The sequence below is a fragment of the Excalfactoria chinensis genome, chromosome 3 (genome assembly GCF_039878825.1).
Source record: "Excalfactoria chinensis isolate bCotChi1 chromosome 3, bCotChi1.hap2, whole genome shotgun sequence".
Classification (NCBI taxonomy): Eukaryota; Metazoa; Chordata; class Aves; order Galliformes; family Phasianidae; genus Excalfactoria; species Excalfactoria chinensis.
The window spans coordinates 49,530,830-49,557,824 of record NC_092827.1 but is presented as its reverse complement, the minus strand read 5'-3'; the positions used below and the strand labels follow the sequence as shown (position 1 = coordinate 49,557,824).

The window sequence follows — 26,995 nt, the reverse complement described above, 5'->3', positions numbered from 1 at the left end:
TTTAAGTAACAGAGCATGGGAATGCAACAAGGCATAGTCTTAATGGGTCCATCTAAAAATTCAAGTAAATTGGGTTTCCTTCTCTAGAAATGGGCAAAAGAAGACTTTTAGGGAGAACAATGTGCATAATGATACATTGTAGTACCCTTGAGATGCTCTCGGCATCTGATTCCCTTCAGCAATGATGAGTTCCTTAGCATGTTCTGCTTTGTCTAATTAGGAAGGGGTAACCTTCTGCTGTTTGTAGAACTGTTTGTAAATGAGGTCAATTAGGCTAAGACTCTTTATTTTTGAGTTTGTCTGAACTTAAGGGCTAGGCTTCCTCCGTGCTCTGCTGTCATGTTACACATTTGTTCAGTGGAAGTAGTTCTGCAAACTCCTACACTAAATGTTACACCTCTCAGTTAAGTGGTGTCTAGATGGCATTTCAAACCATAGTCTGTACTTCCTGTGCAGTGCTGTTGGATGGCAGCCATGCTGAGGTATGAGTGCAGTGGCACTGGCAGTGCTCTAGTGGAGCCATGCTATGATGTTCTGCAGCAGCTTTATTCCTGGAGCATCTCCAGCTTTGTGTGAAACGCTACAAGGAGGTGACAAAAACAGGCATATTTTTCCGAAGACCTTTGTTTAAACAGCTATTACCTGGGCATTTGGGACCTCATATTATTATCTAACTGTTGCAAGAGGGCGTGGAGCTCCCTCGCGGGTGTGGCTAAGGAGGTGCAGATTCCTTCTCTGGTGCAGAACAAAAGACCTTTATTGTAGGTGCTTAGAGCCTTTTACACTTGCCCTATGCAACAGTTTTCCAGCCAACCAGGACCTGTTGCACTGTGTATGTATATGCATGTAAGTTGTTTGCTAACCATGTCTTAAGGTACATCTATCTCTTAACTGCTTATGAATGAGAATCTAGTATTATGGATTAGTTGTGTTGTAGATTTACAGGCACTTGAGCTGACTCTTATTCAGTGTCCAATTATGCTGAGACTGAGTGAGTTATTTTATGAAAAACCAGGAAGGTGCATAGTGACTTCCTGATCATTTTGTCCCAACTGTAAGTCAGTACAAATAAGGTGCAAAATGTAGACTCTGTTACTATATTCTCAAGGAGTTGTTCTTCCAGACTAAGTGGCTGTTAATGCTTTGCTATGTTCCTAATCTGTATCTTTGTTGCAGCAAGATGAAGATAAACCAGATATTTTCAACCAATGAAAGCTTTGAAAAAGTAATCCTACAAACCTGTTTTTATAATCCAAATCATCTAATGCATGTGCTCCCTTTACAGTTTGTGCCTTTATTTCTTGTAGTGAATTCGGTGTTCCATTCACTGAGTATCAGTTTAATTAGAAGGATGTGCTCTTCACAGCAACACTGTCACACGTAACAGTATATACTTTTTCAAACTTTGATACTGGAACAGCACAGCATGAAAAGTAGATTATGAAAATGTCCCAATATAAACCATCTATAAACTTTCCAGGTCAAAAGACTTCTATTTTCAGTTTTATTATTTATATTTTGCTTTATCTGGTATGTTACTTTCTTTTACAAAGGCAAATATTCTCTCTTTTTGTTGCATCATTAAAATAAATAAATAAATAAATAAAATAAAATAAAAAAATTCCATAGCTGTGTTTAACCTCTTAGGAGTGAAGTTGTTCTCATGAAATAAGTAAGATGCTCACATCTTTCTGTTAATTCTAAATAAGAGTTTTACCACAAACTTAATTCTTCCTTCTTTACAACGCTGCACCATCAAAACTCTTAATAAATCGGAATGCTTCTTTCATTCCCTTAATGAAACATGTATCACAATGTGTTTCTTGTTAGCATGCAGAAACAGCAAGGATTTTTATTCTGTTCTGTTTTCCTAGGAAGCTCTTCCAAGCTTTTAATCACAGTCAGAATTCATTTGGCAAAGTGGATGTGTGCAGCTGTGTTCTTATCTATACCCTTTGTTTTATAGGTATTTCTTACCATCTGTCTAAGTGCTGCAGCAAGGATGTTGGTTCCTTTTGCCTGTCCCTTCCCCCCTTTCTGAAGGAGGCTTTCGAGATTAAGCAGAGCAGATCTAATGGCTAGCACCTGCCAAAAATGCAGCCTATATCAGTGCTGTCCTTTTCCTCCCTCCCAGGCACCTGGAGTTGTGCTGTTGATGCTGCTTCTTTGCTGCCAGTCTCTTGTGTGGATCCACTGAAAGCTTCTGCAGTGACTTAGAAAAGCAGGATACCTCTCTGTGTACACTCTCTGCCCACAAAATATTGTCTTTAAATCTAAACTGCTGTGAAATAGGTGAATGGCATTGAAAGTGATGCTTACAGTGGGAAGCAGAGAAGCACAGTTGCCCTATCATGTAGACATTAGGTAATGTGCAACTAGCATCTGCTTCCCTTTGGTTTCTACTAGCTTGTTTCAAAGATCGAGGTCTCGATGCCTCCTATAAGTATTCCAATGCCTTCTGGCATTTTTGGTGATAAATATTTGGACATGCTGGGGTAAGAAATGTGAATATGTTGTGGTGGAAACGTCTAAATGCGTCTTGGAAAAGGTTATGAATAGAAATAGATGGATTTGAGCAAGGATACAGTACTTTAAAAATGCTTTTTCAAAAGTGATGAACTTTTTTTTTTTTTTTTTTTTTTTCCCTCTTATGACTTGAATAGTCTGAGCACACAAGGTCTCTAGGTCATTAATGTGTATGCCAGAGTGCTCACCATTAGAACGGGAAGCTCTGCCTCATATCAGAAGTACAGCTAGGCTGCAGGTGGGTTATTTCAGTCAGCATTAATATCATGCTGTTGAGTGCATACCTTTCACCGAACTCCAGGAATTGTAGGTGGTGGCCTTTCATTTTATTTTAGGTTTGATGAAGGCATAGAGGTATGAAGCTGCAACTCCATGGTAGTTTGTTAGTTGGTTGGTTCATTTTTGTCACTGAATTTGACTGAAATTCTCCTCATCATTCACAGCACATGTTTTTGCATGTAGAATACAGTATTGACAAATATCCCGTTGTAAAGCTTTGTAGAGCTGAAAGTAGTTCTTGCTTGGGAGGTACCAATTTTTGAAGAAGTTCTTCAATTTTGTTCTTAACCTCCTGGGTCCTGACGGTGAACTAGATAAAATATTTCTTTCCAACAGTAATCACAATGCTAAGATCTGAAGTGATATCTTAGTGATATGTGTGGATACGTAATCAGGTATTTGCCTGAAATCTACTGTAGTTGACTCACTTATACAGAGTGAATTATTTATTCACTTGTTTTAGATTTGAATGTCTTCTCCTCACAGACAGTATTTTTTTGTACATTTTTTTACATGTATCCATTTTTCTAGCAGTGTACTTTATGAGTATCTTCAGCACACTGCAGTCTTTTTGACAATAAATATTATGCTGTTCTAACTGATTCCCAGAGTATCATAACCTACTGTCCTTCAGTAAATAGGCACGTGTTCTGTTCAAAAGTTGTGTAGAGGGATGACATGCTCCAGTTTTTAGAAGGACTTTTTTATGTGTAAGCTGAGCATGACTTAACCTTGTTTACAGTTTCTGCTGACAGTGCTAAAGCTGCAACTGTTCCTTTTATTTAAAGGAAGATAATAAAATGAATGCAGAGGTGTTTCAAATCAAGGTGAATAAAATGGCACAGTGATGCATGGGATATGAAATCGCGATGCAGAAGTTAGCAGTTTTCACTGTTGAAATAATTCTTGTTTCAGCACTTCAGGTGGTCAGTAACTGCTACATTAAATACATTTCAGCCATATGAAGTTGCAGACTTTGTGGTACTTAATACATAAACATGATATATTAGGCAGGTGCTCACAGATAAATCAGCAGTTAGAGGCAAACGCATGACGTCGTATCCCCATTTGCAGACTCAAAATTAGAGGTGATGTTACAGTGAAATATGTCAAGCACTGAGTGCTTGCTGCTCAGTTTTTTGCTTGTGGTTGTTTCATTCTGGCTGATTCCCTATGTAACAGCCAAAACCTTACAGTGTTATAGATGCTGAGTGTTTGTTTAGAATGGATACTTCTCAGATTTTCTACTCCAAGTAATAAAATACAATTAAAATGGTTGTACAAGAATCTCATAGGTGAGTTGGATAAATCACTTCATACAACCTTGTCACTAAGCTATTGCTTAGAAAGAGTTCTTTTGTTCCTGACAAATGACTTTTAATTAAAAACCAGCTCTCTTTAGATATTGTGTGTCAACCTTGGTGTAAGCAACAGGTGCTGGGTACTGGACAGTTATGATAAACTGAGTTTTAAAGTTACATAGGGAATATTTTTAGAGTCATAGACATTGCATCTATGTAAAGAAACAAAAACAAAAACATGGCTGATAAAATAAGCTGAACTTGATATAGAAAGAGTTTGGAAAAACAAAAAGTTGCAAAGGCAAAATAACACCTTAGTGTATTATTCTTATAGTTTGAGCTGGTTATGCCTGCAGCCTGTGCAGTGTGCTGCCTACCTCTCACTTGCAGCTGACCTCTCACTTCTAGAGCTTGGTTTTGCTGCCTGGGTGCCTGGAAAGGTTAGGCAGGAACAAACAGACTATGGACATGGTGGAAGGGCATCCTTTGGGATGAGGCAGGACTGAAGCACAGGCCAGGCAGTGGCAGGGTGTAACTGGGGCAGCGTACCTGACACAGAGTTTAAGCTAGAGGCATAGACCCTGAGGGAAAGAGAGCATGACAGCTGCCTTTCACTCCAACCCCTCCAATATCCAGGAGGAGCACTAGAGCAGCTGAAGACTTAATTGTGCACCTACTCAGTTATTCTGACATTTTTCAGACATACTTTATCTCAGCTCAGTGGAGTACTCAGCTCCCATTAATGAGCTGTCCTCATTGTGCTGGGCATTCTCACTGATATGTGGGCTGTTGAGCCTTTTTATGTCTTCTGTGTGAGATAACAATACCAGTAAGGACCTAGCTACTTACAGCCCAGTGTAAGTCCAAAGTAAGTTTTTCTTACACTCTGACATTTTTTTATTTTTTTATTTTTTTTTTTTTAGCAGAGCTGTACTTCCTAACCGTTTTGGAAAGTTGAATGAAAATATTTCTATTTCATATTAAATAAATACATGCTAAACATAGGATGTTTTTTATAAAAATAAAAGAAAACCAATGTTTCTGCAGAGATTTTCCATGTGTTTTGTTTTTTTTTTTTCTTTTCTTTTTTTGCCTCGTAGCTCTTTTTGTGACTCCTTAACAAGCACATAATTTTATTGAATTGCATGTTTTTTTGGAGCCTTATGTATTGTTATTGTCTTCTTTTTTTTTCCCCCTAGCATGTGCTTTACTAGAAGGCATCCAGTCTCCACTGAAAACACTTAGAGACTGCAACCTTTCCTACAATATTGCCAGTTATTATTCTCGAGTTGCTATTCTCACTGTTAAATTTTGGGTTTAATACCATATTTGAATTTAAGTGTTCAGTTACTGCTTACTGTTAAAAGGCTCTGTTATTGCTTTTTCTTTGCTATTTTTTTTTTTTTCTTTCCTGTTGGATTAACCAGCTTTTAAGATGGATAATTTTATTCCCCTACAAACATTTGACTTGCCTTAATGCTTTCTGCTAAATCATACATTTTCTCCAGTGTTTAAACAAATGTTCCCGGCACTTCATTTTTCCAGTATTTAAAATGTTCAAATCCTAAAACTACGTGTAACTTTCCAGTACAGGATGAGTATCAGAACAGTGTTGCCATTATAGAGAGATGGCATCCTGTTTCCACACTCTTTGCTGGTTCTGGGTCTTCTGGTCCAGCTTTGTTGCAGCACCCAGAGCTGCTGCAGAGAGGGATGGCTCATTCAGGGAACCTTGGATTGACTTGGACTGTGCTCCCTGGGGTCCCTGGTCTCTCGTAGTTTGTGTATAGTGTCATGATCTGAATATACATAGTGTAAGTCAGAAACTGAACCTGTACAAGAAAAAAAAATAATAATAATTGGTGTACTTCTGAAAGTATGCAGCCATATTCAATAAGCTTTGTGAGAAATTCCCCTAGAAGACAGATAGGAGTTTGATCTAAGTGGGAGCTGAGTTACTCTGGAGTCATTTGTAGAAGTATCTCCACTGTACTTCCTGGTGAGCTCAGTATTAACTGTGTTTCTGTAAGTTTTCTGGATTTGATTTATTTCTTTCATTTCTCTGAATTGTGGCAAACTATGAAAGAAATTTTGGTTCTTATGACTTACCCACATCTTGACAGTTTATGATATACTAAGATGTACTGATTTTAATTGCAGGAGGGATGATGAATGGTAAAAAAAGGGTTTATTCTAACTGTAAAATTCAAGGTTTAATGTTTAATCCCTGTTACCTATTGGGTTAAGTGTTGATACCAAATGTCGTACAAACTGTATAGCTTTGTGTGAAGTATTTGACAAAGAAGACTGGACATGCCATCATCAGAGCATGGGCATGATCAGCACTTAGAACTGTAGAATCAGTAAGGCTGGAAAAGTCCTCAGAGATCATCTAGACCAACCGTCCACCTACCACCAATATTGCCCACTAAATCATGTCCATTAGTACTGCTTCTACCCTTTCCTTTAGAACCTCTAGGAAAGGTGACTCCACATCCACCACCTCCCTGGGCCCAACCACTCTGAGAAGAAATTCTTCCTATTATCTAATATCTAATTAGCAGGGGAAGCTTGCAAGATATTAATGTGCGGTGGTGAAGAGGATGTGGAGTTGCAGTAACAAAATCATTGACTTGAATGGGCTGCATGATTCTCAGCCTTCCCCTTCCTATCTCCAAAACCTGCTGCAATAAGTAAGGAAACAGTTTCCTGTGACTGAAACGTAACCTCATATAAATAAAAAGAATTTCATCAAACATGCATCCAGTGCCAGCTTTTCTTTTTTTTTTTTTTTCCCCCAAAGCAAAACAATTGGTAGGATTCTACTTGGACAGTGAACTGATTATTAACAGTATATATTATAATTCAAATACTAATAAAACTTCCTTTGATTTAAATTTGGGTGATACTTGGACTTGAAAGGCTATTTAGTAAGGATGTTGTCGCCCAGACTAGGTGAATAAGATTAAACAAAGTAGTATGCATATGTTACTTGTGCATTGGTTAAAACACTAACACAATGTTAGTGATTTTTTGGCTTATTTTTTTCTGTCAATAATTATGTAATCATTTGCATACAATTTTTTTTTATTAAGAATATGACAGAACTATATAACTGTAGGAGGGCTTAAAGCTTAATGCTGCATGCTTATTCTAGTCATTGGTGCCTAAATATCACAGTACACTTAATATATAATGTCATACATACTGATGTGAGCATAATGTACTGCTAGTAGCTCAGCAGAATGGGAACTTCGTACTGATGAAATGTCAGTCTTAATTTTTGATTAACTTAGCTGTGGGCATTTCATGTCAAAACCAGAACTGTCCAAATACTGCAAAATGCTGTGCATAAAAATTGTTTCATTTCTTTCACATGTTGTGGATGTACAAGTGTTCTTTCTTTATAGTCTTTCAGAGATGTTAGGAGCCAGACATAGTGGAAGGGACTTTACTGTGTTTACTCCCTTTAAGCAGTGGCTAAAAACATTGTAAAAAAGTAAGTTTGTAGTTAAACTGATCACACTGGAAAAGGGATTCTGAAGTTGTGGTTTAGCAAAGGGAGAAATGAAACTTGCTGGTTGGGGTCATTGTTAAACTATTCAGTATTTGCCTTTTAAATACATATTGAAACAGTGGTTCTACTGATAACTCGCCATCTTCATCATCCTTCTCTGAGCATGCTTCAGGGTCTCAGTGTCTTTTCTGTAGTGAGGGGCCCCACACTGAACACAGTACTCAAGGTGTGGCCTCACCAGAGATGAGTAGAGGGGGACGACCACCTTCCTGGTCCTGCTAGATACACTATTTCTGATACAAGCCAAATGCTATTGACCTTCTTGACCACCTGGGCACACTGCTGGCTCATTTTCAGCCAAGTGTTGATCAACACTCCCAGGTCTGTTTCTTCCACACAGTCTTCCAGCCACTCTGCCCCAATCCATAGTGTTGCCTGGGGTTGTTGGGACCAAAGGACCTGACATGTGGTTATGGTAGTTGGGATGGTGCTTCCTGTTCTGTTACTTCACAGGTGAGTTCTGACACATGCACACAGCTGGGAGAGCTGCAGGATTCTTCTTACCCCTGTAAGACCCCATGTTCAAGGGGCTGGAGGGGCAGGCAGCCTGGGACTTCAGAGTTATGGTTAGTAGGCAGTATTGGTGGTAGATGGGCGGTTGGACTGGATCATCTTGGACATCTTTTCCATACTTGTGATTCTGTAAGTTAGTGAATCATCTGTGGGTTGAAATATATTTTTTGGATAAGGTTGTTTAGAAACTTTAAAACTGCTCAAAGAAAGTTTATGGCCATGACAAACAGAACTGTATTCAATGGAGATTGCTTACTAGAAATGCTCTGTGCCTTACTTGTCAAGACACTTTGAAGTCTGCTCGAAATAATTGAAGGTGTTGTGTGTTTTTTTGACAGAGCTGAAGAGTCTTATTCTTTGGTTTGGTTGCCATGACCAGGGCAGAGGGAGCCCACCAGGGCTCCTGAACTTGTTGTTGGGGTGGGTGGCTGAAAGCCACCAAATGCATTTTCCACGTGGTCATCTGCAGACAGACAGCTTAGACAGAATTAGGCAGAACAGACTCTGGTGAGCTGTTAGTTCTCAGATTCCTGCAACGTTACCACTGATCTAAGCTTTTCACTTGCTATGGCTGAAGCTAAGATTGTAGGTTGTTTGGAAACCAGACTAAAGTTCTGAGAGTGTGGTTTTTCTTGGGGTTCTCTCTCACACATCTCCTTCCCCCCCCCCCCCCCCCCCCCCTTTTTTTTTTTCTTTTTTTCTCTTTTTATCTCTTTTTTTTTTTTTTTTTTTTTTCCTTTTTTCTTTTCATTTCTCATATGAAAGATTTGCCATTGTTGACAGGCTCCTTTAAGGCACTCTGATACTGTGTTGTATATTCCTAGATAAACTTAGAGTGAAAAACCTACAACACTGTTTGCCCTAAGGATATGTGTTGTATTTAATATCCCACAGATAGAGTGGTATTGTATATATGTGATAGTTGCTATGGAAATGGTAGCCAAAACATTAATAATAGCTTTGTTCTTTCTTTTAATTGTTAATGATAACTTTCTAAGTCATAAAAGTTTCAGGTTACTGTATATTAGAAAGGAAATTATATAATTTGAAATTATAATTGGGAAACGTTTGATGGATCTGGTTATAGAATAACAAATGAGAACAATTAATAGAAAGTTAATTGGGTAACATCAGAAAAGTTTATCTAGTATATTGGGATTGCATGGTTCAGTTGATACTTAGTGTACTTTTGGGATTTCTGGTTGCACCACACCTCTGGTTCTGATAGTATATTGTATCATGAAGAATATTAATAATGCTGCAGAACAATTACTTGTTCATTTGCTAACTGATTAAAGTTCATGCATAATTTATTGGAACAGGGAGAGACTTTATAAATAAGTCTCCTTGTCCTCAAGAGCTTAAAAACAAAATGCATATGCTAATATAAGAATACGCTTTACCTCTTAACATAAAAATTTAATATGCAATGGTATATTAGTTTCATTAATATGAGGTTTTATATGTAATAATCATGCTCTTATTCAAAATGTATACTTCTAAGCACAGCTTTATGTTTTAGAGGTTTATAACTCGGAGTTGGTGGTGTTTCATGCTCATCAACATTTATGTTTTCTATTGTAATATACAGTGACCTTAGAATTCATTAGTTTGACATTTAATGTGTTAGTTTCACAGCAAATAAACTGCCCTCATTAAGCCCAGTTGCATTTCTGAGCCTTGATGCATTTAGGGATTTGAATTAGTTCATATGTATTCTTCTCGACAAAATAGAATAAAACATGTAAATAATTAATTGTAATACTTTCTAGGGTTTTGTATATCCTGAAGCTGGAATTTAGATACCTTGTAACATGTGCCTTTTCGCTCCAAGGGAATAAAAGGAGCTCTGCTTGTGACAATTATATTGTATTCACAGGTTCCCTGGTCTCCAAACTGAGTGGATTGGTATGCAGCTAGTCTAAAAAAGCCCGCAAGAGAGGATTCTCTTTGTGGCAAAGTGTGGGAAAGTCAGTTGAAGAGTTAGTAAATGCACTGTCATGTATTGAGGGGAATCTTCACTACTAGGACCTAGGGAACTGGGGAGTTCCTGCGTGAGCTTCACCATACGTTGAGGGTGGGATGGAAAAGGAAGGCATGGAGACCTTTTGCAAGCCCTTCTCAATCATCACTCTTCACATGCTCTCCAAGTGACATTGGTAGGGTCATTCCTGGGAGGCAGAACATGTGCAATAATTCCACATATTATTTTCTCTTGTTTGGAGAGCTGAGGGACAATGGCAGTGAGAAGGGCCAAGATCGAGGAAAATCTTTGGATCTGGGGATCTGTCTTTTTTTTTCTAATATACTGGCCATGAGATCCCTTTACCTGCTCAGAGCTGCCGTGTTGTTAGTTCCGCATTGCTGCTGTGTGAAACCCGTATGTGCATTGAATTCAGTATTGTTGCCTAATTAACTGAAATAGATTAGTTAAAATATGAGACATTTGGAATGAAGATGAACTTTCCATGTTTATCAGTGGATTCATTTTAATAGAGAAGTACATGTTGCTGGTGACTGTTGTTGTGTTGTTTGTTTTTTTTTTTTTTTTTAACACAAATCATTCTTAGGCAATGTCCTACTTCACATATATGTTTCTCAGGGTAAAGGAGATTTCATTCTGTTTGATCTGTTGCTTTCTTCTCACATAGCAGCTGTTTAAATTTTGGGGTGGAAGATGTTTTGAACAGAGCCAGTGTACATCCTATTGTTTGAATTTCTATACCAGTAGTAAGTTATCTTGGAGTAAAATAATGAAATCATGATTCTGTGATTCTGTGAAATACGTGATTGCAGTTTTGTTCAGTTCTGAACATTCTGAAAGGCTGTAATAGGTAGCTGTATCTTTCACCATAACTGCATCTGGCAGACTTCAGATAAATTGCAGAGACAGTGATTTTTAAGAATGTTCTGTGTAGAGTTAGTGGATGTATTACAACTGTTTCTTTAAGGAAAGTATGTACATGGCTTCTACCAATAAAAGAAAAGCAGTTATTTTTCTGAAATTCAAATTATTGCTGTAGGGTATTATATGAATGATCTGAGACTTCTAAATGGAAAACATAATGTTGATCAGATACCAGTGGTGTGCCACTAGCCTCTACTGAGATGAAATCCTCTTCAGCTCTTCTTCACTTGATGTTGGCTTGATTTTGCTTTCAGCTTTTAAATATTTGCAGACCAAAACCCTAAAACTTTTCAGTGGAAGGAGCCCTCTTCTTAATGTTTCATCATTGACATTTTTTTTATTGTCTCCCATACAGAGCCTCCTCGACCAATAGCACCTCCACAGTTGCTGGGTGTTGGGCCAACGTATTTGCTAATTCAGCTCAATGCAAATTCAATTATTGGTGATGGACCCATTATTTTGAAAGAAGTGGAGTACCGAATGACATCTGGGACCTGGACTGAAACCCATGCTGTCAATGCCCCAACCTACAAGCTCTGGCACTTGGATCCAGACACTGAATATGAGATTCGGGTCTTGCTTACCAGACCGGGTGAAGGTGGCACCGGACAGCCAGGACCACCACTCATCACCAGAACCAAGTGTGCAGGTGAGTGCTGCTCAGAAAAAATAAATATATATATATATCTGTGTAGTTGTTTTGCAGGTCTGTTAGCTTCTAATTAACCTGTAGCAGAACTCAAGGGTTCTTTAGCATGGAGAGGATCCTAAACTGTTCAGGGATCCAAATTTTGTCTGAATATGGGCATGTTGCATCGACTGCTTTACTTGGCCACTGTCTCTCTTGATGTGTGCTAACCATGGGAAGCAGGTTAACAGGTGAGATGATAGAAAGTTAAGAAAACTTAACTTGGAACATGGAAGAAAAGAGACCTCATTTCCATTTCTGAAGAGGACAGTCAACCTCTTTTTTCACCTTTCACTCACGTTGTAAATCAACTTTAACATAAAGGAACTTGCATAGAAATATTATCTGTTAAACAAATAGAATTTTGCAAAAAGGCAGTGTCCTGCATTACCTTTTTTGCAAACACATATGCAAAGTCTGCTAGAATCTCTAACAGTTTATAAAGTACATGTGCAAATATCACTAGGAGTGCCTTCTCTTCTCCATTTTTGACCCACTACCACCAAAAACATGTGTTGCTAATTCTTGCAGTCTACTTCTGTGTTGCTGTTTTTATTCGAGTGCTTCTGCGTAGCCAGCGCCAAGAAGATTAAGCACTGCCAACATGTGTTATATGCTCTTCCTTGCAAAGCTACTTAGAGTTATTTTAATCTCAGCTTTCATAAGAAAGATAATGCCTACCTCTCATAGTTGCAGAGGAGAAAAATTAGAGGTTTGAGAATCAGACTGGGAAGTAAATAAAAGGAAACTTAAATTGTGGGTTTTTTCTTCTAATCTCAAGATTTATAGGGCCTGACTTACAGATTTTGAAAATTCATACTGTGGTAGATTTAGTGAAGGTGCTGATAACCATCTATTCAAAATTACATTAAAGTAGTAAGAAATAAGAGCTTCAGTGACAGATTTCCAACTGTCATATATACATAGACATATGTAAGATAAAATGTTTATTTTCATACATTGGTCACAGACCTCAGATGGACAGCTATTCAAATTCTCATGTAATCACTTATTACCATTCATTTCTCTTATTTGAAGAAGAGGGTCAATATCTAGATCACAAGCTATTACTTCAAGTCAACTAGGTCAGTAAGTATGAATCCCTTGAAAATTAGACAGTCTGTTCTGAAACTGGGCAGAATCTTATCAGAAGCTGAGGCACACTTTTCATTTAACCCTAGCCAATAAGCTTGCAGCTGGAGCAAGATGAAACTGAGGGCATTGTTGAATTTTTTTTATCTTATTTATAATTTAATCTCCCTTTCCTGTGAAGTGAAAAGATATTTTTTGTCTGTCTCAGTTAAGATGACAGCTGTTGAGATCTAAGTAAAGGTAGGCATTGATTTATGGTACTGAATTGTTTTAGACATTCTTCTGAAACAGTAGAAATTTGAAAACAGCTTCTATTTTAAAGAGTTTGAGCCAAGATGAACAAATCCCAAATGTTTGGATTCCTTTTCACCAGCACTTGAAAAATATTTCATTTATCCTGTGTGTGACAGACAAGAGCTTTTAAATGAGAAAGGAAAAGAAAGGAGATCATGCTTTGCATGAGACAATGCATTTTCAGAAGCAACTAAGGGGAAATGTTATTGTGGAGTTCATAAATTAAAAACCTGCAAGTTAGGCACCAACATCTAGTCTGACCTGAGGTAAATTTTCAACTTAATTTCATCCTCTCCGAAATGAATCATGTTTAAAACAAAAAATCAAAACAAAACAAACCCCACCATTAAAAACCATGAACTTTCATGGTAATGTTGTTTTAATAACAATAAGATTTTCCACCGTTATCTTGAAGGTAAGATGGGTTCTTTGTATTCCAGAAAAGCAAAAATGAATAAATATCACTACTAACCAATTTCAGCTAGCAGGTGAGTGAGCAGGGATTTGTGGAGGCTGGAGCACTGAGCCCAGCATCACAAGACGACTCACACAAGGCATCAGGTTGTACATCGGGTCACCCTGCTGCCTTCTCTCCTGGCTGGAAAATGTGGGCAGGTGTTCCTTTTCCACAGTGCTATCCCAAGGCTTTTGTAAGATAATTGCAAACACAAGCTGATATGAATTGTATTTTTAAGAGTTTGCTCTTAAAAGGTAACTGATAAAAGGTCGTTTCAGAAGAGAAGATTTTTAAGAAGAGGTAAAGCTAAGAATGGAATAACTAACACTGCAATCTCTTCTGCCTCCTGATTTTTTACTTGTGACTGGCAGGTGATTTACTGTGCTATATTAGATGACATTCTCTGTGGCTGTATCTTGTTTCTGGAAATTCTTCAATTATTCCTAATTCTTGTTTCTGACAAGATCACTTATTTTTCAAACAAATACTTTTTTTCTTCCCCTCTGTGTTCATTGTCAGTTTTGTCTTTCTACAAGTTGCGTAGGTATTAGTTCAAATTCTGAAACAAATTATAATTGATTATCTGATCAGTGTCAAGTGAAGTAGAGAGAAATAAATGAATTTTCAACATGAAGTTTGACTGCTCTCTATACAGATTAAAAAGCACACATTAGTGAACATTGATCTGATGAGTTGTTAGTGTTCATGTTCCAAGTACCAGTAACAGCTAACTAACTCACTGTCACATCAATAGGAATAGGTTAGTATTCTGCTTCTGTTTATTTAATACCTAAGTAAATATTATCATTATTTTTGAATGAAGATTGAAAATGATTTTCTACAGAATTCATTTAGTATTTAGAGTTTCTTGACATTTGGTAACAACATATTATTGATCAGTTAGCTTTTGGTTTGCTGGAGATGTATTCTGCTTCTAAACAATTAGAGAAATGACTGTATCTCTGTATCAGACATGCATGTTTATTATTAAGTATTTTCATCATTTTCCATCTTCCTCATGGCAAGAACATTGTCTAGTGACTTACTGAACATTTCCAATAATACCAAACAAAATAGTTTTCTAATGAAGGGATAATTCCTTCAGTAGTTAAGTCTTCCAGAAGCCTGTTTATCTAACTGCAATTTCCTAAGTAATATTTCTCTACGCTGAAGCTACATGGCTATGTTTTGCTAGATAACTTGCATGCTGTTTTGTCAGTTTGCAGTCCTATATCCACAATTAAAGATAGTGCTGAGCAATGAAATGTACGAAACAATAGAGTGTCATTAAAGGATTGAAGGGACATTAAAGCATGTTAAACAAACCATAATTCTCCTTCTTAAAAGCCAGGTATAGTCTTTGTTCTTCCGTTTTTTGAGCACAGACAAACTTTGTGCTGAGAACAGCATTGTGCATCCTTGTGTGCTGTTCAGAAATTATCAGGAGCTGCTGATGCTGGAGTCTACATCCTTCCAGTTGCATCTCATGGTGTGCCCAAGCTGGCAACAATGCCTGCACTTCTTGCCTGCTGTTGTTCCTGTAATTATTCATTTCTTAAGCATTCTAAAACCAAAGGCAAAGTTAGCATTTTCATTGCAAGTAAATCTAAGGTAGTTTTCTGTGGCTATTTTGTTTTGAGAGTGGTTTGATTTATTTATTTATTTATTTATTTTTGAGTAGTATCTCTGAGTTGTGATTGCATACCCTGCCTTTCCTTTGGGGAGCTGTAGAAAATATGTTGTAATCTAAAATTGTCCAGTTAGGCTGCTTTATCAACTGTAAGTTATAAGTTATTCTGCTATATTTGCTACTGCTCTGAGTAACAGCTAACGGCTCAGCTTTATGATTAACTGATGTTTTAGCAGCAAAGGAGGTCAACAGTTCAGCCTGTCCAGAGCTTAATATATGTACACAGCAGAATTACTCGCTCTTGCTCTACAGAAGTTTAGTGCAAGGCTGTGATTTTCAGTAAGATGTGAAGAATTGTAAAGCAGCTGGGGGAAAGTCCTGTGTATTTTTATTGTGCTTTTTCTTCTTTCCCAAATGTTTTGATTTTAATAAGATGTTACATCTATTAGTTTTAAATAATAGATGTACAGGAAGCTTTACACTCAAGATTACAGCTTTATCAGAGTTGCAGTTGTAATAGGTATTAATGCTTATTATTATTATTATTATTATTATTATTATTATTATTATACTGTTGTTCGCAACAACTACCAGTCACAGAGCCCTGGCTATCAGTAGCAGTCAGCCCACAGACACAGGGGCACAGTTTGTGCTCCTCAGATCCATCTATGGATAAATGCGGGGAGCTGGGCTGCTCTCTGTCCCCCTCCTGCAAGTGTGAAGTGCTCATCTGCAAATGTGGGCAAACACTGAAAAACAAAAGTAAGCTTAAGGGGTTGTTTTATTATTTTCTTAGGTTTTTTTATTTTTTCAACATTAAGACCCCTGCGATGTTGACACTAAGAAACCGACTTTTCATGGCCATCTGGAGAATTAAAATGTTGTTCTGGTTCCATGCAAATTCAATTTGATTTTTGGAATGAGGGGAGTGAAAGGAGCAGATCAGAATCAAATTCGTTTGTGCTGATGTGGGATGTATACGGCACTGCTTAGGTTTGGGCTGCTCTGCACTTTCAGGGTGAAGGTGGAGCGTTCAAGGCAGGGAGCTTGATTTGCAGCCTTTGCTGTGTGCTGTGCATGAGAACTCAATGTGTTGGTATGGGAGGCAGTGGACTTAGGAAATCAGATACAGTCAGCATCAGAGATGGGTTCTAGAAAATATGGCACTGAGTGTATAAGATGGGCTGTTCATTTGCATCTTGAAGCCGTTCATCTTAAATTCTTATTTTAGTCTTTCAAAGCTAATAAAAGTACAGAAAGATGTGTAATTTCCAATAAATTTCATTTATTTAAAAACAAAGAAGTTAAGTGGACAGAGTGAATATCTACCTTTACAGTAGAACAGTTACCTTAAGGTTTGAAGTGAAATCTTACCTTTTTAACTTCACAACTGATATTATTAGAGATTTACATTACAGCTGTGAGTAGAGCTTAAATAGAGTGCTTAAATTTTATAATTTTATTACTAATATTTCTGCTGTTTACAAGCTGAACATTTTTTTCTAGAATAAACAAAGATGAATAACTTAAATGCGATACTTTAAAAAATATATTTTTCATTCATCACTGCAGAAGTGACCACATTACACCAATATTTATAAGTTGCTGTTGTTTTTAAAAATGTATTTGGCACTTATGACTGTTTCTGGGCTTTTGGCCAACTAGTAATTGGAAACACTGAAGATCTCACTGGCAGGTTCCAAATGCACCAGTCTCCTGCTCTTTAAAGGTTTACCAGTTTGCTGTGATGTAGGATGGAATAATTTAAAAAAAAAAAAAAAAAAAAAAAAAAGTATTTAAACAAAGTTTGGAGTAAAGAAACTCAATATTATTCCTTTTGGAATTGAATACTAGAATTGCATGCTTGTTGATCAGTGAGCATCCTGTGGAACAGATATCTGATTTGGAACATCAGCTGGCATGTTCAACCTGTACTCTGCTTATTGTGCCGAATGTCACATATAGAATTCTAATGATGCTTATATCCATAAGAAAGGGCTATTGCACAGCTGAGTTACCTAGCAGGAGACTAGGCAGAGTGCCTAGCCAAGCTCCTGTCAGATTGTGTGAATTAAGCATGGTATCCACTTTTTCAAAGGATTGCAATGCTGATGACTCAGTTGAATTGGCATTAAACTGAAAGTTCAGACACTGACCTCCACTAAATTAGTTTTCAGCTTTTTGTGTTTGCTATATTCAGTGTTGCTTAGTATCTCTTTTTTGGTATTTGCAGCTGCAAGCTCTCTGTACTAAGCGAAAGATTTCTTCCAGGATTGTACAATAAGATGCGGTTTTGCTGAATTCTCCCCAAATTTCTTCTGGGGGGTGACTTAGGCTGTGGTTGGACTTGATGATCTTCAAGGCCTTTTCCAACCTGGGTAATTCTATGATTCTATGATTCTATGACTTTTGTTCATGGTTAGTTCTTTATAGGGACGTATTCATCAGTACATCGCTACATCGCCTTGTATCTCTTTACCTATGATTAGTGGTAGCAGACCTCAGTTGGTGGGCTCTTCTAGCTTGGCTAACCACTTCTCCTTCACCCGCTTTGGTCACAACAACCCCAGGCAACCCTACAGGCTTGGGGAGGAGTGACTGGAAAGCTGACTGATGGGAAGGGACCTTGGTGTGCTGATGGACAGTTGGCTGAATATGAGCCAGCAGTGTGCCCAGGTAGCATAGAAGGCCAATGGCATCCTGGCTTGTATCAGGAGTGCTGTGGTGAGCAGGACTAGGGAAGTCATCCTGCCTCTCTACTCATCTCTGGTGAGGCCACACCTTGAGTACTGAGATCAGTTTTGGGCACCTCATTACTGAAGGGACATAGTGGTGCTGGAACAGGTCCAAAGAATGGCAATAAGGCTTGTGAAGGGCTTGGAGAATATACCCTATGAGGAGAGACTGAAGGAACTGGGGCTGTTTAGTCTGGGGAAAAAAGAAGCTGAGGGGAAACTTTATTGCCCTGCTTACAGCAAGAGCAGGGTTGATCTCTTCTGACTGGTGACAGGTCACAGGACAAGGGTAAATGGCCTCAGGTTGCACCAGGGTAAGTTTAGGTTGTATATTAGGAGAACCGTCTTTACAGAAAGGGTTGTTAAGCACTGGAATAGGCTCCCCAGGGAGGTGGTTGAGTCACTATCCCTGGATGTGTTTAAAAACTGTTTGGATGCGGTGCTCAGGGACATGATTTAGCAGAGGGCTGTTAGAGTTGGATAGAATGGTTAGCTTGCAGTCGGACTCAATGATCTTTAAGGTCTTTTCCAACCTCAGTGATTCTATGATTCTATTCTATGATTCTCAAAGTGACTGTTGGGTGCAGTGCCTTCTCTTGCATGCTCTCTGAGGTTCCCTCAAGCAGACAGTATCAGCCAAGGACCTGCAGCAAGAGATGGTGCTTGTCCTTGGCAAGTCACAGCCTGCACATTCTGGTGTTGATAACCAATCTCATTCACTAACTGAAGCCCATCAGCCATATGATGGAGCAGGCTGTTTCCCCTTGGCTGAGCAGGAAGACATCAGTTGTCACCTCTGCCAGAGCTGCCTTCTCTTACCTATGGTATTGCCATCCCTGGTTACACCTCAGGCTGCACAGCAGCTCTTTATGGAGCAGAGTGCTGTGGTATGGAGGCTGTAGCAATTTATCCAAAATGCTAGTAACAAGTCAATAGATCATGCTTTGTAGAGGAGCACTGTCTGTGGCAAGAAAATGTATTGCATTGCATTAATCCATGGCATCAATTGCAGCTGTAAAAAGTGGACGTGGGTAATAATTCATATTACAGCACTTGAAAATGCTATGGGTGCGCCCAGACTAGATAACCATTAAAACTTCTCTGAAGTTTGGGGATTCATGTCTGCAGATCCTTGGTCTGTGCTCATTCCCAAAGAGCATGACTGCAGGTTAATTTAATCTTACCCTATTTGTTTCTATTAACTGTAGAACTGTAACTGAAATTTCTGTTTTTAATTTCAACTGGGGGGGGGGGGGGGGGGGGGGAAGCAAAAAAAAAGCATCTTTTTGGAAATATGATTCATTGTTGTGCTTTATACTTCAGCTTGCTTTCATAATCAGGCTCTTTCAAGTTTTAAAGTGTAGTATTACTTTCATAGTGATTGAGAATTTTGAACTACTTTAATGTAACCAATTTTTTAACACACACAGTTTTATAGGACCTCAATCTATTAAAAATAAAGCATGAAAAAAAATAATTGAAATCTCAGGACTTGCTCCTGTCAGTGCGGTTCCTCACTGTGCAGTTTTGGAAGCAGGCTATTTCTCAGTGTTATTTTGATACTATTTGAAGAATAATTTGAAGTATGTAGGAAGGGCTGCAAGTAACATGGATGGCAGCTTGGAAGGGCTGAAGAGAAAAGCAATACCAGCGGTGTGTGTTGGGGGAAGGGGTGCTGGTGAGATTTCCCAGATGAATTCATGATTCTTTCCCTCTCCCCCATAGGTCTTTCTTTTTGAAAATCATTTTGGGGCAATATCATGTCATTCATGCTAATGTGAGATCTAAACTGAGTTCAGGTTAACATCATCCTTAGACCAGGACAGGCTTCCCAAAGGCCCTGCTTCTTAATGTCACTGATTCTTTGTGCTTCATTTGCTAATGAATCTTATTTTTGCATTTAATTCCTGTTAGTTTTTTGTGGGTTTGTTTGTTTTTGCTGTTGTTGTTTTTTGGAGTTTTGCTTCGCTGTAAGTGTAGGTAGCTTAATTCTTTCCTCCTTATTGGAGGCTAGGCTATGTGAGGTAGAACTGAGTGAATTTCATTTTCTTAATTTTATTTCTCAGTTAATCTTCCTGCTGGCACTGGGAGGGAGACTGGACCAGATGATGCTTTTGTATAGAATGATAATGAAATAGCTTCCATTTTAATAATCACTTGAGGGCACATTATGCAGTAGATGGTGGCACTTCAGGTGATTAGTAGATCCAGAATTCTAAAATGGCTTGTCAGGACTCTTAGCACTACCTGGTTTTGCTTGCTGTTTAAAAATAAATAAATAAATGTGGAGCAGTCCTGGAAAGTTCCTGATGACTTGAAAAGTAACACTAAACAAACTGACATAAAGGATCAGGATCACCCAATTAATTAAAAGCTTGTCATCCTTAATTCTAAACAGAGTAATGGAACTGCCAATACAGGGGGTGATTAATGAAGAATTAAGAATGTAATATAGTTAGAGATAGTCAACAGGTTTATGGAATACTGATCTTGTCAGCATAACTTGATTTGTTTTAAAATTAGATTACAGATTTGGTTAATAAAGGCAATATTGTTCTTCTGTAATTTGATAAAAAAACATTTTGATTAAGAAATCAAAATAAAATCAACTCAAATGGAGAAGAACTAGCTGATGTATCTAAAACCATTTTTATGGATTAAATGAATAAGCGTTTCTACCCATATCAGTAACAGTTCTACATAACTTATGAAGATAAGCTGTCAAAAGGAAAAAACAAACAAACAAACAAACAAAAAAGAATGTAAAAGTGATTAAAAACAAAGAAAGAACAAAATATGAGGTTACTGTCTTAATGTGCTGTTATTCTATGTTTCAAGGAGGTGAGACGTAATATATTAAAAATATAGTGGGCCATAACGGCAGAGCAGTAGAAGTAGAACTCAGTCATTGTGAAGGTGATGATGTGATTTGGGCATCACTGAGCACTGAGCTCTCAGCTGGGCACAGAGAAAAATTTCTTGTCCTTTCCATAATATTGGAAAATATTTTAAAGTTTTAGAAGTCACATATTTGAAATTGATTTCAAATTGCCTACTTTACTAGTTTCCCATTAACCCAAATTTTCTATGCCCACCTCCCCAGATCTGTGCAATGTCCTGTTTTGTAGAATCAAATTATGGTGTTATATAAGAGCTTATTGTCAAGAGGATTAGGGAAGCAGACTAAAAGAATTCTGGCAGAAAAATGGATTCCTGAAAGAAAATCTTGTTAAAGAAGTGTGATGTGACCAAAATTAATACTGGTATTATAGGTGCAGGCATGATTTTAAGCAATGATTTCTCTTATGGCTGAAATCTGTACTCAAGGTTTCCCTGTTTGATATCTCCAACCCTAGTGAATAAACAGCATACTATTTCATTTGTATATGAGTGTATTTCATCTCGCATTACCTTTTAAAACTATTTCATTTTATGCATTTATGTTATATTTATATTAATTGCTGAAAACTATTTAATTTCTCTTGGAAATTGAAATTGGCAACATGCATTCGGATAATTAAACATCTCAAACACTGAGTAAAACAGTACCTCAAGCTCATATTTGTTTACTTTATTACCTTTATTTTATAGAATTATGTTCAGCATGAGGGACTGGTGGAAATACACTTGACATCCTGCCCTCTTCTTTCTATCAAATGAATTCTACCAGTTAGGCTGAGATGTCGGAATATGAGCACCCACTGAAAATATGATATGCTGCATTCCCAGTTTACAATATGTAGCACTTCAAATGATTATGAAGAAGGAAACTATTTCAATTGCATTATGTTTCCTTAAAAGTAACAACCTTGGAAGATAGCTCTGGACTGTAATTCTACAAACGCGCTTTCTGTTTGTGGCTATTTTGTCACCTTTGGCATTGTGTCCCAGTGCTACTTGGAAAGTGGGCTCAATATGCATGTTTCACCAGCAATTTCTGTTAAGTTCATTTACCTTGTGATTTTTTCAGAGCAAACACTTCTCTTAATTTTATTGTGTTTGTTGTAATGAGATCTAGACCTTCCACAGATACGTAATGTGATTGGATTTTAGTATAATGGAGGTTAATAATATGCAGAATAAATTCTTATTCATTCAGTGAATTTTTTTCTTACTGATGCATTTTTCTGGTCCTGTAGAGGGGGAGAACCTCCATGACAAAAAAATGTTCTACATTCTGTTCTTATTGTAACCAGCATATCTCTGTCCATGCCCAATCCACCCTTAACTATGGGATGCAGTGGGGAGTAAGGGAAAAATGGAACAGCAATATTGTATAGAAATGAGTGGAAATCAATTTATGCCTGAAATGTGTATATATATATATATATATTGGCTGTTCTATCACTTCTGTGTTATTCTCTGAATGGACATAATTAAGGATCCTGGTAGTTAAAAGTGTTCTTTATGTGTGTGTGTATGCCTCTTCACCTCTGAGACTTCTTAGCTTACCATTGCCATGTTTTCTTTCTGTGTCTCTCAGCTTTTTGGGAACCCTCCCAAGCCTTCATCTTCCTTCTCTTCAGCTTTGAAACAGATTTTAAAGTTAGAAGTAAAATCACCAACGCTTCTGTCTTAAGGAATGGATGAGAGAATGAATAATATGTCCTAGAAGTTTTTCCCATAGTGTTATGTGCTTGTAGAAAGCTCATAGATCATCCAGTGCATAAGAATCTACGCAGAAAAGAAACGAGAAAAAAGATTTTCAGATATAACAAATAATGTGTAGGGAAAGATAGTCCCTGTGTATTTGAAAGACAAGTTAAGATGGTCGACATTTTTCATTGTCACTTCAGTGCTGGGCGTATTCAGAGCAGATATCTGTTGTTTATAGAATGAGGGAAAAAAATGTTCACAATAGTAACATCATATAGAAATCAACAGACATACACAGCCATGATCTTTATGTGTTACTGTGAATTATTTAGTCTTGAATTTACTAGTTATTGTGTGCTTTAAATAAGGTCACTTCTCAAACTTACTGTTTTTTTTCCCTGTGATAATTTGATCTGATTTCAGCAGCAAGCACAGAAGTGCTACCATGCTTCAATATTGCCTTCACAAATCAGCTTACTGCCTCAGTGTTTAAGAAGGGATTTGCAAGTTTAAGGTGAGAGTCTGACTCTAGGTGATTTAAAGATCACTTGAAAATACATTTGCTTTTGGTTCCAAGGTGTGGAGTTCCAGCTAAGCCACTACAGCACACACCAATCAGGTACTGTGATGGAAGCTGTTCTCTCTATTGACTTCAGTCTGAAAATCTGCTTTATGGACAGGCATAAATCAGAAAATGTCCCGTTACGTGCTTCATTCACCTACATTAATCTATTGGAGATTCCATCTGTTATCTCAGAGTAAAAATGTGTGCCCATGTGTATGCTTTTTCAGCCTTTGAAGAGCATCCATCCCTTACTTCCAGTCCTGTTGAACAGCTCTCAGCTACTAGGCATGCTTCCTTCGGCCTGTGATAGACAGTTACCCAGTATTAGAAACAAATTTGCAGCCGTTGTAATAAGGAGCAGCTATGAAAACAATCAAACAACAGAAAGTAGTTACTACCTTTATAATATTGTGTTTCAAGCTTGGATACAGAAAATCTGTTTTAAAATCACTACTGCTATCCTCACTCCTCACCATCCTTCTTTCAGTGTTTCATACTTCGCCTTACTCAGTCTTGTACGGGCTTGAGGTGAGGTTAAGTTATTGTGCTACCAGCTCCTGGAAGAAACCCTTTTTGTCTCAGGTGTTAAAGGTCTGCAATTTGCTGAGTTGTCTTCTGTACAGAATAATTGTTGGTGAGAAAAAATGAGTTACTCAAAACAGTGCAGCTTATATAACAGTGAGTTCCTCTTGGTCAAATGATGGAATGATGGTATTTAAAAGTCTGTGAAGGTCATTATATTTTCTTTTCTTGTTTGTTTAAGATTTTAATATATGAACCCACCCTTTTGAATTTAACCTTTCCAGGAGTAGTCTTCATAAGGAGTAAGAGCATAAAGGAGTCTGCAAAGCTGGGCTGCTGGGTAAGACTCTTGAATGGAGGGGGCTGAGCATCCCTGCACTGTTTGAGGAAGCACTGTTTGAGGAAGCACAGCACTAGCACAGTGCTTGCCCTGTAATGTTTTAATTTCTGCAAGAAAAGTGTAACTTTTTGTGCTTTGTAAAGAGAGTGTCTAGCTATTTAGCAAGGGACAAAGCATAATGTCATCGTTTGAGAGATGTATTGTCAACTTGGACAGGTGATATTTAAGGAGCCTGAAGAGAGAAATGACCTGGCAGTGTAACAAGACATATCACAAGTGACTGTCTCAGAAAGAATGAGAACAAGACAGACAATTTCCATTACTTCTCAATGCTAAGGTGCTAGCATTATCCCCTAAACAACCACATGCTCCAAGCAATAATCATGCACTGTCGTCTTCTGTACTAATATGAAGGTGGAATTCAATCTCTTTGACGCATATTGCTTCAGCTTCTGACTTGTCAAGTTGTTTCTCTGTCGGGGTTCAGCTAATATATACTGAATGGGCTTTGTATACTGACTGAAAAGGGTGAAATTCTTATCCGTTTTCCTTTGGAGTTGGCTGCAGAGGTGTCTAGAATATGCTAGGGGAGAGAGGCTTTGTCTTTGGTAGCCTTATTGTAGAACAGAAAAAAGTCAAGCCCTTCTTCAAATTGGCTGCTCTTTCAGAGTTTGCTTTTCAACCTGAACTGAGGAGCCCATTAACTACTTGCTAATTCCTCGAATCATTTGGAGAGAGATAGTCCTTATTATTCCTATCTTCCCAGCAGTGTCTATGTGCTTTGTTTTTTGTGGCTGAATCTCACACTTTTTTAAACTTCTCAGCAGGAACATTTTTGCAATACCTGGTAGAAAGGCTCAACATTTTTTGTATCAGTCAAATCCTACCCTTCAGTTGCAGTAGTCACTGTTATGATATTCTGCCTATTGATGAAGTGCATTTCACAGTAAACTTGCATTAATTATGAAGTATCAAATACTATGGTTGCAACCATTAGATTTCTCTGTATGTAGGGGAAGTTAAATAAGTATTTAAGATGATTGGTGAAAAGTAAGGAATTACTTTTCTTTGCAGTACATAAAAGATGGGATAAGAAAAAAACAATTGCCCTCCAGAGATAATGCCCTACAGCAGCTTGTTGCTTTTTCTTAACGGCCTGGTGGAACAAACTACTATTCCTATATTTGAAGGATCTGTAAATTCAAAATACTTGGTCTGAATCAAATATAAGCAACATTTTAAAACACCAGAATCTTACCCATAACTTGAACCACTTTTGTCAGAGCTTTATTTCTATGGATTATGCATGTTTCTGTGGTTTTGTTCTCTTCAGTTTTAAATTAGCAATATAGTATCTTAGTACAAATCTTAGTACCACAGTACCATAGCAAGTACTGAATTGAACAAAGTTCTGAAGCTGCTGTTATGACAAATGTCAGTAGCTTCCTGCCCAGGCAAGCTTTCCAGGACTGTTTTCTGATAAATATCTGCTGCATCGTGGTATTTTCTGTACAAAACGTACGTGAGGACTCATGCAGTAATACACACATTTATTTATTTATTTATTTTTTCCTGTAGCTATCAGTAATGTGTGTTCCCTGATAGGCCTTCGCCATCTAGTTTGAATATTCAAAAGCTGTGCAAAAGGATCTCAGGGAAGACTCATACAGAGTTGTATTTCTTGTTTTATTCAGTCTGTGCTGCATAGATTTTTCCATGCTCTGTTATGGAAAGTCATGCATTTAAACGCATTGCAATGGATATGCATAAGGAAATTGAATTATGCTTGTTTCTGTTATCTCAAAGGTGACTTTTTTTCAACTTTTGAATAAACGTTCAAAGGTTTTGCTCTTTTACTGTAATGCAGCATTTGTGCATATAATTTGCTATAAGCAACAAGAACAGATGAGAAAATCCTTTAAATTCTTTGCCTTGAAAGTTTCTGCTGTCAGATAGAGAAAAAGAAAATTAATCTAAAATACTTTTGGACATTTAAAAGAGAATTATTTGTCTTAAAACTCATAAAATACACAAAAACGTAAATTGGTTGAGTTTGCACATTTTAGAGCATTACTCTGATTGGTGCTTATTAGGTAAGGTAAAGCACTTGTAGTGTGCTTCTGTGTAGCAGCCTTCGCCATTGTTTAGTAAGCTTAATCGCTTTAGGACAAGTACCCTTTCCAACTCTGAAGAGGCTGTGGAGATTTTCTTGTCAATAACACTTCTTTCCTGTGTCTTTGTAGGTCTTGCATGTGAAGTCAGACATTACTGAGGTTGCTTCCCTGTGAATTCTTGTCTTTTGAGTTTGCATAGATTATTCCCACCTTGTCAATCTCGACAAATTTTGCTGTTGCTGTTTTTGTGATATTCTTGGAGTATCTTAAAATCAGTTTATTTCTAGCAATTAGCAGCCTCTGGATTTGTGCTGGTAGCAGTTCTGTGTATGTACTAGATGTTAACAGAATCCATCCTCAGTGGCTGCTGGCCCTCAGGCCTTTTGCTTTATCTGAAGGATCATCCTGTTCCGTGACCGTTAGGTACTGACAGAAAGTGTCTCAGAAGTGGTGAGGCTAGCAATTGTTTAACAAAACCCTTCCCCTACATCCTTTGTTATGCCCACATCATCTGAAGTCCTTATGCAAGAGGATACTGTTTTCTGTTTGAAATAGAAATACGGAAAAAGTGCAAGCAGTCATCAAATGCTCACCAATGTCTTCTAGGTTTTCTTAGAAATGAGCTAGCTTATAGATTTTAAACTCAGATTTTAAACTCATGTTAGTCCTAAAGCTCCTCTCTACTAGGTGCTTCTAGGTTTGTGTTTAGCTCATGTTGTCTGGCACAGTGATGAGCTCAGCTACTTTCTTTGTGAGGTCACTGATGTGGAGAGGCAGGTCCTTCACAACCTGCAGGGTAAGGATTTGTAGGCTGAAGGAAGCAGAGGGCATCAAGGTGAGGAGACCCAGATACAGTAT

General features: G+C 37.7%; 1 protein-coding gene across 15 annotated transcripts in view; it reads left to right on the top strand.

Moving 5' to 3' along the window:
• The window catches only part of PTPRK (protein tyrosine phosphatase receptor type K), a 384,844-nt gene that overhangs the window by 211,842 nt on the left and 146,007 nt on the right, over positions 1-26,995 (top strand). For all 15 annotated transcript variants that reach the window (XM_072333871.1, XM_072333868.1, XM_072333872.1 and 12 more), the window contains exon 7: positions 11,460-11,753. In XM_072333871.1, the coding sequence (XP_072189972.1) occupies positions 11,460-11,753 (294 nt within the window). The remainder of the gene's footprint in view (positions 1-11,459; positions 11,754-26,995) is intronic.